This window comes from Perna viridis, chromosome 6, assembly GCF_037379345.1.
Source record: "Perna viridis isolate PV_CMFRI_1.1 ecotype Kerala chromosome 6, ASM3737934v1, whole genome shotgun sequence".
NCBI classification, from domain to species: Eukaryota; Metazoa; Mollusca; class Bivalvia; order Mytilida; family Mytilidae; genus Perna; species Perna viridis.
This window is the reverse complement of record NC_142450.1, coordinates 36,733,023-36,745,905: the sequence shown is the minus strand read 5'-3', so window position 1 is coordinate 36,745,905 and position 12,883 is coordinate 36,733,023. Positions and strand designations below refer to the sequence as shown.

Below are 12,883 nucleotides of genomic sequence, written 5' to 3'. Positions count from 1 at the left end.
TTGCATGAAAAAAATAGTCACTTTTAAGGGTGTCTACTTATATTATTTTTTAAAATAATTATTTAATACAAAGCTTAAAGCTTACATTCACTTCAACCTATCAAGCCAAAGTCGTGCACCTAATGTCAAATGACTCTCATGAATATTTGATGAAACTTTTAAAATAATTTTTTACAAACTCTTTTTAAAACAACATAAAAGCAACAAATTGTTCCAGCAAACAGGGTATTTAACCTTTCATTGCAAACATCTAAGGAACTATTCAGGTGCACAGCTTCAGTTTGATTGTGCTCTGTAACATGTCTGCTGTCTGCTTACCAGAATTTATCATTAGTTGGGCACCATGATATAATTATTGTGAGGGGATTCCACAAGAAGAGAATCCAATATAAGTATAGTTACATATAAAATCAAGTAAACAATGGTGTGTGGCACATGATGGTTTAAAAAATTGTAGTTTAATTTGCTTTGCTTATTGAAATATTCATATAAAAGGATTGAAATAATAACAAACAATGATCTGGTTTTTTTGTAGATATCTATGAATTATCTCCCTTAGCAACAGCTATTTTTGTAGAAAAGATCTTGTAAGAGCAGAAAGATATTAGTCTAGAGGTAGCATTTATTATTTAGTCAAAAAATATGCAATAGTTAATGAGTTGCTCATTTGCTCTTGTACATATTGTTTTCTTTATTTTATGTTCTTTGTTGTGTTTGTCTGTTTTTGCCCCTGGATTACATTCTTTTGGATTCCACTAGAATCTTGGTGCCCTTGATTACTTTTTCAAAGGCTTTCCTCACCAACAAAATAATTTGGCAAAGAATACTTTTGAATTATTGATCTGAAATCCTACTCATCTTATCTTCCCTGCTCAAAGTGCATTCTGAGTAAAAAGTATCTCTGAATAAGAAGTGCCAATACCAGAAAACATCAGAACTTAACAGACATGTTGAAAATTAGTACGAAATTACACAATTTCAATTTTTATTTATGGAAGTGTACTGAATTGTTTTATGTGTACATGTTATAACCTAGCAAAGGGGACTCCTTCTAAATCACTTAAAAGATTTTAATGAACCTTGATACGAAGGTTGGGCATCATATATAGATATGCTGGAAATAGATTATAATTACCCAAAGCTTGCGAAGGATGATAATCCAACTAAATGGTCTTACATGGCAATGTGCTTACAAATCTTTTTTTTTTCATAATAATTTCCATTGACACTGCATTTTTACCTTAACTTTACTTGAGATAAGTACATTGATCTGGGAGTTAAGATATCAAATGTAAGGTTTAGATTGATTTTGTTGTGAATTTTGCCTCAGAATGAACTTCAGTAAAATTGACAAGTACTTTTCAAAACAGCTTAAAAAAACTTAATAGCAGATAGTTGTTGAAACTCATACTTTGCCACAAAAAAAAACAAAAAACAAACCAACAAAAAAAAAAAAGCAAACATGAAAAACATAAAACAAAAATCTACATAAAAAAAAAATGAAGGGTGAAAAACACAACTTGGAGGTTTCCTTCTGTATTAATTCCTTCTATTAATTATTACAATGAAAAGTCTGGCCATCCTTCTTGCAAGATATGCTCAGCTTACCTAAAATGCTTTGTTGGAATGAAATCTTTTAGTTTAGGTGTACGACTGTCCGGTTGCTGCAAGGGGAGATTGTTCAACCTACAGGTTTACATTATGTAAATCTGTAAGAAGTGAAGGTACTCTTTGTCACAAATTGTGAGCTTGTTATGTTATTTGAAAAAGGCAAAAATAGGTATGTTCTGTCTGGATGTTATTTTTTCTGGGTGAATCTTTGTGCATTCCATGACACAAAAACTTTATAGTTTGAGGTAAGGCCCATTGAATGTGCTGGTATTCTTGAAAAAATGATATAGTAGCAATAGGAAGTCTGATACTTGAATGTACATTCTGTCTGTAAGGGATCGTTGAACTTTCTAAGACTAAGGTGGGCATGGTGTGGATGTTAGGAAGTTATGCATATTTTTGTTGGTTGAGATGTTGCATGCACATCAACCATAGGTGTAGGAAGCAAAAACTTATTGGTACTGTTTCTGAAATAGGGACACGAAATGTCCCTCCCTTCTCGCACAGCTCAAGGCCGCCAGAATCTCTTGGGTTAATGGTGTTCTATATATTAAAGTACATAACATCTGGAAATATCATTTTATTCAGAACAGGATAAAAAATAAGAATACAGGTGAAATATGTAAAAAAAAAAAAAAAAAAAAAAATATGTGAATATTATTACTGCATGCCATACCTGTCAAAATTATTGGTACAGTTGGAGCTGTACCATCTGTACCGGTTCCTACACCCATGTCAACAGAATTGATTTGAATAAAAAATGAAAAAAAACTTTAATTTTTTTACCACTATTGAAAACCCTTGTGGAAATTTTTTTAACATTGGGAATTAGCCTATTTAGTAAAGAAAGGGAGATTTGTTATGATTGTGCCGACGATTTTTAATCAGTATGATTGCATCGCAAATTTAGGGGTCAAAGTTCACCTGTAAAAGAAATACACAATTTTGTTTGATATTTTATTGTAATTATACTTGATTTTTTTTTATAAATTACAAGTCTTTTTCGAAAATTTCTTTTATAAATAATTTTAAGGAGCAACATTCTTTACTATAAATGACCAATCAACGTCGGGCTTACTATTCCGCGCAGTATTCTGCTCGAACCTGTTGAGCATCAAAATATTTTCTTGTCAAAGCTCGTAGAAACTAACGCAGTGTCTACAAATAGCTGTTCGTAGCAAGGGTAATTGAATTAATATTTTGTAAGAACAATTTTTAATCCAAAGACTTTGAAAGACGCCAGTTTTCACGAGTCTTTTCAGCAGTTGACATTTCTGCAGTCGTTTCAATGATCCTGACGTGCCGATTCATGCAAAACAGTTGCAGATGCTGAATTTTGTTCAATAGATTAGTGTCCTCTTAGCTCTCTCGTTTGTGATCAGAAGGATAGCAGTGTTTAATTGTCTGTCATATGTAATTATCATTTAATTTAATACTACCACATTATTGCTAAGAATGATTATTTGTCACTTGCACCTACTTCAAGTGCGTATGATTGTTACAATATTAATATAGTATGAAACACTGGCACTGTATTCTCATTTCTGAACATCCAGGTAGGGAACAGTACCAAATTTTCCCTGCACCTAAATAATGATTTGCTAAAACATTCATTATTAGGGAAAATTGCATGAGATATATTAATATTATGATGTCAGATATCAGATGTCAAATGCCTTAAAATTGCACAGATAACAAAAATACCGGACTTTGATTTTGTGTACATGAATTTCAGGTAACACATTTTGGACCTTTTGAAAAGAGAAAATCAAATCAAAATACGGAAAAACTTTTTTTCAAAATAATTGATTTACGCTTAGCCATCATGTCATTTTGTAATTGTTTACCAATTTTCAGCTAGAAATGTTAAGTACATGTGTAATAATGAAAAAGTCAGCAAGATAGTAAATGGGTACAGGGTAAAGTTGGTATGGGTTACACATTTTAGTCCTTACCAACATGTGGGTACTTTAAGATCTGTACTTGGCGTCACATAAGTAAGATACTGTTAAAATTTGAATAAAAATATTTTCTACAAGTTTATTGACACCTACCATCGTTTAAATTGTTGTAAATGACTTGCACATTTGTTTAGCCGAACGGCTTCTCCCTAAGCATTGAATTGTTAAATTCCAGTGAGATTTTAATTCTCGGTCCCAATATTTACATTGTCAAAAGTCAGCCATGTTTACAGTGGTCGGGTTGCTAGGAGATGTTGTTTACATTTAAATGGTTTGTCCAAAAGCTGAAGAACCCAAGATTCATTTAGGCGCTAATTCGGATATCTCGGATTTACTCTACGCGAACATCGTATAACACAGAGAAGTTGATCAAGCAGACAATTGTCACCAGAGTTTGACAGGAACTTGCGAACTTCGTTTGTAAACAAATCGTCCCGTAGAAACCAACATGGCGGATATTAGTATAGGATTTTCCTGTAAGGATTTGTTACACACGATTTCAGCCAATAAACGACTCGTTGGAACTATCACATCATGCATACAGGGATTTAACCAGGATTTTCAACCCATTAGTCACTTTTGCGTATGACTAAATCTCAATACTGTTTTTTCTTTTCGTGTCGCAAATTTATCAGCATGCATGTATATACATATACTTATAACAACAATATTATAAATAATAACATGTTTATTTCTATGTCAGCACTGGTATATAAATAACAGATAATTCATATTAATAAAAAATATATAACAACTTACAGTTTCTACATTAGCAACTATTCATGAATAAAAAATGCAAAAAAATACTTTGTTACTGTGTCATACATATCATTGTGTAAAAATCTAAAAATTATATACATCAGCTACTATTGTTGGCATGTGTCTAAGAATGTAAAGCACTGTTTACTTGATCAGTAATGCATAAATCTCCTGTCCTTAGCTATGCACCACAAAGTGAAAGCTATCTTAAAATCAAAGGAACCCATATCAGAACTGAACTGCCTGTTTATGATCAGCAGTGTTGATGTGCTTCTGTATATTATCTGTTAGGAATGCGTTGCTTCCGATAGAAAATGTATTGGTAAGTCCAGCATCTTGGCAGTCGCGGCAGTACATCGCCCATCTATGTAGTATATACATGGAAATATCTTAGACCACTCTGATTTAAATTTTGACTTTAATAGTCGATCACTGCGACTATTTGTAGTAGTTGACTTATTTTTAGACTTTTGACCTTTAGGTACGTTGTCATGTGACGACGAACTAAAATAGTTCGTAATGGTGGACATAGTTGCGATTCGAACTGTGATTGAAAAATCCAAACATCTTTCCATTTTAAATACATACGATGACACTTTGAGTACTTTGAGAATGTGTCACAGCGCTCAACAAACAAATCATTACCGTTAATTAATTTGTTTGTCGGGATAATTAGCCTCAACCAGGTGATCAAGCAAGGTGTGATCAAAGGTGATGCAATCAAAACATTGGTCATGATTGTTTATTGTAAAACCCTAATTGGCTTGGGAAAGGTAATAAAGTTGTCAATTATGGGGTCATGGAAACATCAGAGGCTTTTTTACCGATATTTTTTTGGGGGAAGCGAAATATCAAGTGACGAATCGTGCACGAGAAAAATTCGCCACTTTCGAAAATCATTCGTCAATGGCGAAAATGGCGAGTGCTAGCTAAATCACTGTGCATATGTGCGAACTATCTTCAGATTAAGTAAAAGAGAGTCCTGACAGTTCAAAAAATAGAGTTTCAAATCGAAAATGTGCTGTATGTGACGTCGAGTATAGGAGGTGTAGTGAGATGAAGCTTCATAGGTGTCCCTGTTTAAAAGTCATAGAACCTTGAAAGCTAATTTTAAAGCCATGCAACAATTTTAAACTATATTTTGAACAAATGATCCAGAGTATTTCAAATATTGTTAAATCTTTGAAGACATTTACTATTAAAAAGTAAGGATTTTCCATCTCAACAGATGGACTTGGTTGTTCCCTATGTTTTCTGGTAAATTTAAATTTCTTAATTATACCAATAAAATGAAAGTGTGACATCACACCAAAAATGAGATGGTGAACATGGAATGATGCACAGTTTCAGTATTTGTTGGGCCATTTGTAAATTCTGAAACCACATACATGTATTTGTCCTGTTTTACTGAGGACAAGAAAATTAGAAAAAAACTCTTAATTTTTACATAAGTTTTGTCCATTTTCAAATTTTTCTATGGTCATGTTTGGAAAATTGCTGTCAAATTAAAAGAAGTTAAAATTTGGATTAAAAAGTTATCATGAAATCATTGAAAAGTTATTGAAGTGCATCCTTGCAATTTTTTTCACTGAAATAAATTTAGAGAATTTTCTTTTATATGCTTAGCATTTTCTAAGCACATAAAATTACCTCACCTTTTTGCAAGTAGTTACTTAATGTGGCCTTATTAAAATCAGGACTGTTGATATGCACGCACAGCCAACATCTTGACCAGCAGGAATATGCATAGTTTACCAAAACATCCCCACTATGCCTACCTCAAAAAGTTCAAAAGATTCATTCTAGACAGATTTACATGTATTGTGAGTTATTGAATGTACCACATTTTTCTCACTGTAAGTCGATAATTTTTATCAGCAAAATGTCAGCCTTGACTTATTGCCCACTCTGACTAATATAAGGATTTTTCAAGAAAAAAGTTCATCTACAATGGATTTCATTAGCATTGATTACTCTCATAATATGGGGTAAACTGCAATCACATGTCTTAGGAAAACATAAGCCATCAATGTAAGCTAACCAGCAATCAAACTCAAAAGATAATTGATCAGTGCTGTTATCCATTTTTGAATGAAATCAATGATGTTATATTAAGTCATCCCTAAGTGTTGTTCTTTATTAAAGTCGTTAAAATATTCAACAAACTCTAGAAGATATGTTTACAACATTCTTTAATCGGATCTTGCATTCCAGAGTTATCAGTCCTTTTTATATGGAAATTTTTACCCATTTACAGCATGTCATAACACATTCGCACATGGCACAAATAATAATGAAACTAAATGGCTAATTGCAACCAGATTTAAAAGTAGCCATTTTTTATTGTTATTAAGACTACCAGATTATATTGTTTATTAATTACCAGTCATAATTATGACTGTTATACAGACTAATTTCACATCTGGGTGCCCAAGATTGACAAGATCTTTGGGTTTCAATATCAGAGCAATTGACACTGAATGAAATAAAAGGAATAAAATTCATTTACAAAATACGCATTATTAAAAATACTTACAAACTTCACAATATTGTTTTAAGTTATTTCGTTTGAATAATATGATGAGGAAAACCGCTGAACTTGGGTCTCCACTGACACCTATGGTTTATATCGATGACCTAAGATGCACGTCTGACCCTTGACTTATCTGGCAAATTCAACCATTGTTCTTTTTCTTTGATTTTAGTCAAAATTTGGCAATTTGATACTCCACGTCGACATAGACCAAAAAAATATGTTTGTTTACAGTATCCTAACCGATATTTTCCATTTTATTGGAAAAATCAGTAGAAAATGAAATCCTTAAAATCCTTAAATATTTCTGTGTCTGAGAGTTCTATTAAACCTAGAATGAAACTGTGATTACTCCCACCCTCACAGTAGGGGAAGTGCATTTTTTTGGCAACATAAGTTGAAAAATATGGTATTAATAAGATGCAGAAATCCTGAAATGCTCCAAAGTTCATTTCTCCAATTACATTGTAGTTTCAGAGCTTCTTAGTTACATGTAACAGTACTGCTCACATGATATTGTAGAAGATCTAGAAAATTTAACATGACTGTAATTCCTTCAATGTCCTGCAAGTATTGTAAAATAATTCCTGACATTGTCTGACACCGGTTATCTGATAGAACAGATATTCCATACAAAAAAGAATAAACATGTGCAAAGACCCGATAAGACCTCCTCAAACTGTATGAGAAAAACCAGGACCGATTGTTTTGTGCATAACATTGGTTTGCTATGAGCAGTTGCAGGGCTTGAAAGGCTTTCTTTCTTTTTGAATTTGACTTAAAGCTTGGACTCGGCAAATCCTGTTCAGGCTGGGGATAATTTTTTTTTTATTATTATAAAAACATTGGCTATTTTCCACCTGTTTTATATTCTTTTACTGTTTGATTTTAATTTTTAGAAGGCCCTGCAATTGAAGTGGATTTAAACAGTCAGTTCAAATATGATGATTGTCACGAATGATAAAAAAGGAAAAAAAAATCTTTTTAATTGAATATTTTAGATCACTGATACTGATACATATATATCAACTGCCTTTGAAGATATTGGGTTATTCCCCTTATGATTAGCAGAAAGTATGATAGTTGTAATAAAGAAAATGCTAGTCTAATGGCTGCTCAGACGTTAAACCCCAACAAACAAACAACCAATAAATATTTCAGAAAGTTTTGTTGACTAACAAATTTTATGATCTAAAGCAATTGACCATATGGTCCATATGAGATATTATTACTTCTTGTTATCTGATGTCTATTTCTGTTGAATAACATCATCAGTGGTCACCATATTCATTTCTTTTGATATGCAAAGTTGTCTCCTTCAGCTGTCCATCAAGCTCCATTTTGTTTAAAGTTATACAAATGAATCAGGGAGATTTAGTTTTCTTTAAAGGCATACATGTAAAAAACTTTTTTGGCTGTTTTTGAAAGAGTAATCAAGGGAACCAAGACTCATTTTAGGTTGCTATGAAAGTGGGTAGAATAAAGAAAATTGGTTCTACTGGTTATGGAGGTAGACCTAGAGTTATGTCCCTTACCCTAAGTCTATTCTTCTGAACTAGCCTAGAATAAAGTTTAAGGAGGTAGACATAGAGTTATGTCCCTTACCCTAGGTCTGAACAGGCCTAGAATAAAGTTTACTTGCCCTTCTTACTTCACCTATGTGATATGTTGAACAAAAAAAAACCATATAAAATTAGGTGGCCCAGCAAGCATATTCTGTTGGACTTGGACTTGCCCGTCATGAAATCTGCTTGCATGGGCTTACAGGAGAGTGCTTATTTCAACCCCAGAAAGAAATAAGCTTTTTATTATTGAAATTATACTGATGAAATGACTTGGTTTGATTAGAAATATCTCTTTTGGTTTGAATTTGTAAGAAATGGTTATTGCTATTGAAAGGGTGTTCTTTTTTCTGACATGAAAACTATAAAACAAAGAAACTTCCAGTAAACATAGCAGGGATTGACACTAACTTTCCTCGTTTGGTAGCCCACAGGATAAAGTAGGTACATGTAGTCCTCACTATTATTATGCGGTTCTGTCTTAAGGACTTACAATTTGAAGCCCAATTATAATTTTAAGAATTACAAGTAGGTAGATTTGTGTCGAACCCTGAATGATGATACTTATTACAAGGCTACAAATGTCTCAAAGGGTAAACAGTGTTGTATCTTAGTTGTTGCATGGCACATAATGACACTTAAGTAGCAGTTTATGAAGTTCTTTTTATATATTCACACCAGCATTTTGGGTGCTCTAATGCCTCTAGTTTTTGTTTTTGTTTTTTTTTTAATATTTTAAATATTTAAATTTTTAAATTGGCTACTAAATATGAAAATTTATATACGAAGATTTGTTATATACAATGTATCTAAACTACCTAAATCACTATCACAGCAAAAATTTGTTATTATTTTGCTTGAATAAAATATTATATTGAGTAAAATGTAATTGCTTATTTTTATAAATTAGTGTTGTCTGATATTATATGTACCATCTTATTTTTTGATTTTCTAAGATTACGATGAGAATCTACAATATATATGACCTTTTAAAGATCAGATAAATAATCTACAAATTCACTGAAACATATTTATTCCTCACAGTACTTAATTACAATGTACTTCAGAGCTTAATTTCATGTCAGGATGTCATAAAATGTCTTGTAATATTCTTGATTTGATGGCAGATCATGAATATTGCAATGGATTAATTCTAAGTAGCAATACTTTCATCAGAGATATTGTCATGCAACAATAATAAAGAATAGTCCTGCCATGGGTAATGTCATAGTCCTTTTTTTCTCCCTTAGAAAGTAAACAAGCAGGAGAGCCATTAGGAAGTGTTGTTGACTTTATAACAGGGAAGATTCATAGCTTTGATTTCTAAGGTAAGATTAATGAACAGCTTGATAGGATTATTATTGATATGGAATGACTTGGGATAAAGATATAAAGCTGGTAATGATACATTGTAGGGGTCAATTTCTGAAAACTTGCTGTAATAAATTTTATTGTTATTGAATGGTAATGCATGTTAGTTTGGTTGAGAAATTTGAAATCTAACCATCACCAAAAGTTAATTATTTCTTACATATAACATTTTTGGTCTGAATTTGAAAATTTTTTAATTGAATTTCAAGTTTTGTGCAATTTAGTGTCCAATCAATTTGTTGTGTCCATAATAAATTGTAAGTCCATATGTCTGAGTGTGTTAACTACTGCAGTTGCATCATGTTGCACTCAGCTAAGCTTTTTTGGGTTTTTGCAAAATACCTGGTCCATGCCTGGAACTTCCCTACTATTTCTAAGCACTACACGAAAATAGAGTCCAAATGTAATTCCGTTTATATTATCCAATACCTCTATTTAACTGGCAATTAAATATGTTATTATTCATATCATATTTATATGACATCTCATTAAAAGTGTGTCTCCCATTGGACCAAGTTAATAGATATTATTTATGTCCTAAAATGATCAATTAATTATAGATACCCTATAGTATAGTCTACAAATCTATCATAACATTTCTAATATATCTCATAATGGCCATATATAGAAGCTAATGATCAATAAGTTATATAGATTATTGAACTAATATGAAAATCTAGATGATAGAAACACCTGTTCTTCATTATTGATGGGTGTGTTCTATAGTTGTAGACTAATAAACTAAGTTAGTAATCTCTAAATCTTCATTTTCAAGAAATCTATACATTTGTACCATCAAGGCTCAAAATTCTCAGATTTATTAGTGTTACCTTGCAGACAACAGGATTGATAGGAAAACTTTTAAAAGCAGAAAATAAAGACAAAATCTGTGTACCAAAGAGTTTTACAAATAACAAAAATGAAGTACTGAAGAAATTTTCTAGTTTGACATGTGATAGTACATTGTAACATCAATGTCTATACTTGAGTCTTTGTTATTTAGATTTTAATTGCTGAATATAAAGTTATAGTGGAAAGTTTAGCATGATTCTAAGGTGAAGTTATCTTTTATGAAATGCTTGAGAATGTAATGGATTAGTTAGAAATCCCTCATTTAACCCATGTAACATTGAACTATGCCATTGAAATAGTTCTTAAGTACAAAATTAAATTTTCATTTCATAATTCAATATTGGCAGGTAATCAACCTTTTAAAGGAATATCAAATGAAGTCTAAGAACAATGGAAAGAATGGCTTCATTATTAATGACAAATCTTAACAAGTGGCTGGTAGGGATATACACACTGTCAAATTTTTGATGTAATGTACAATGTATGTGTTGCAGTAGAAAAAAAACATGTGCATAATACAATGTTAAGTAAAAGTATTTTTCTGGTCCAACATTGCTGATGTTAGGTAAATTCTTGAAGTGGTACAATGTGCATGCGTGGATTCAGTATTTTCAGTTAGGGTGGTGTAAAAAGAATTAAAGCCAAACAGTGCAAGGTATGAAACTTGAGGGGTATAATGTGGGGTATAATCCTATTTTAGGGAGGTGAATCTCCATTACGCCTTTGCTTGGATCTGTGGCTGATGTATAGACCTCTAGTGCAAGATATATCTGACCTGTACTGTTTTGTCTGTCTGAATTTACCTTGTAATGTTTTGAATTTTTCTGACATTTCATGGAAAATTTTATATTTGGAGCTTTTTGATAAACAAAAAAAAAATATGAAGAAGTGATTCTGAGAATAAGAGCCCCTTTAATCTAGGTCAGCGTATGTGTCAGACTGACACTGTCAGTATTCCAAACCAGTTGGTGTTCTTGACAACGTAAAATATTTTTTTCTAACTTTGCCTGACTCTTAGGAATACTTAAACACTTTGATAGCTGGTATGGTCTGACACAAAAAATCACTTCCAAATCGGCCTATATTTTCAAACTCCAATTATATAGCCTGCATTTTTATTTTAACAATTGGAAAAAAGATTATGGAGGTATAGTCAACAATGAACTTACATCTATGTATATATTAACACCCTGTGGATTAAAGTCAAAGCAGATTATAATGATCTATCATGTAGTGTTGGAGGATTTCACCTGGTATTGATTTCTATGAGGACATTTTATTCATTTGTGGTGGAATATTAACAGAAATTTTCTTAACCATGTATGCAGGAGAACCTCCAAGGTAACCAATTTAACAATTTGTCTTAAATACAATTAATAGGTTTAAGGTATATGTAGGATAAAATTACTTTTTCTGAAGATTTGATTTTTTTGTCACCATGGCAATGTCATTTAACAGATTGAGATGTTCTTCATTTGGTTGCTAGTCTCTGGAATAATTGTTTTTATTATGTAGTATATTAAATGACACATCTGTGTAATGAGATGGCTTTGTGTAATAATATATTTGTTATCATTGAAATGTGAGAATGCATTGGACACTAGATACATTTTTGTATTGTGTTAAACTGATGTGGTATTAGAATAAGTTCAAGCAAGAGTTAATGAAATGATATGATACAACTACTGAGTGTTTGATTAAGAAACAAAAACATGTATTGTAAAGTCAGAACTAGTTGCAGGGATTTATTGTTTAAAACCAAAGTATGACTAGTTTCTACACCCTGCAACACAAAGTAGCTATGTATTATGTGATACCCTCCAAAAAGTTGTGTGTCCATCCATTCATCTGTCTATCCCCAACAGTTTCTAAATGATAACTTGAGATTAGATCAACAATTTTTTTTGGAAATGTGCCTAATTTTTTTTTGTGCCATAAAATACAGGTAAAGTTAAATTTTTAGCAAAATTCAAAATGTTTATTTTTGAGTTGGGCCATTTTGAAAATTTTGCCATTCCACTTTTTTACCATTAAGAGGAGAGATATTATTTAATGTTTCATTTAATGCCCTATTTTTACAATATATTGTATGAGGAAACTCTATTCTTTTGTTATGCTAAAATTTTATTCTTAAACAATTCAGTCATATTTTCATACCCTCCCAAACAAAGTTTGGGGGAGTATATAGGTTTCACCCTGTCTGTCCAAACTATTTTATTAGCATATTAAACTTT

General features: G+C 31.8%; 1 protein-coding gene across 4 annotated transcripts in view; it reads left to right on the top strand.

Moving 5' to 3' along the window:
- The first annotated feature begins 2,701 nt into the window (after nucleotides 1–2,701).
- The window catches only part of LOC148614774 (tubby-related protein 3-like), a 46,594-nt gene continuing 36,412 nt past the window's right edge, over nucleotides 2,702–12,883 (top strand). Inside the window, exons 1-2 of one of the 4 annotated variants that reach the window (XM_088589113.1) lie at nucleotides 2,702–2,794; nucleotides 9,677–9,754. Coding sequence is in view for 1 of the 4 variants with exons in the window: in XM_088589111.1 (XP_088445237.1) it covers nucleotides 11,968–11,990 (23 nt within the window). In the remaining 3 variants the exon portion in view is untranslated. Of the gene's footprint in view, nucleotides 2,795–2,817; nucleotides 3,025–9,676; nucleotides 9,755–11,812; nucleotides 11,991–12,883 lie in introns of those variants that run through there. The other 3 variants (XM_088589114.1, XM_088589115.1, XM_088589111.1) reach the window with 3 other exon arrangements.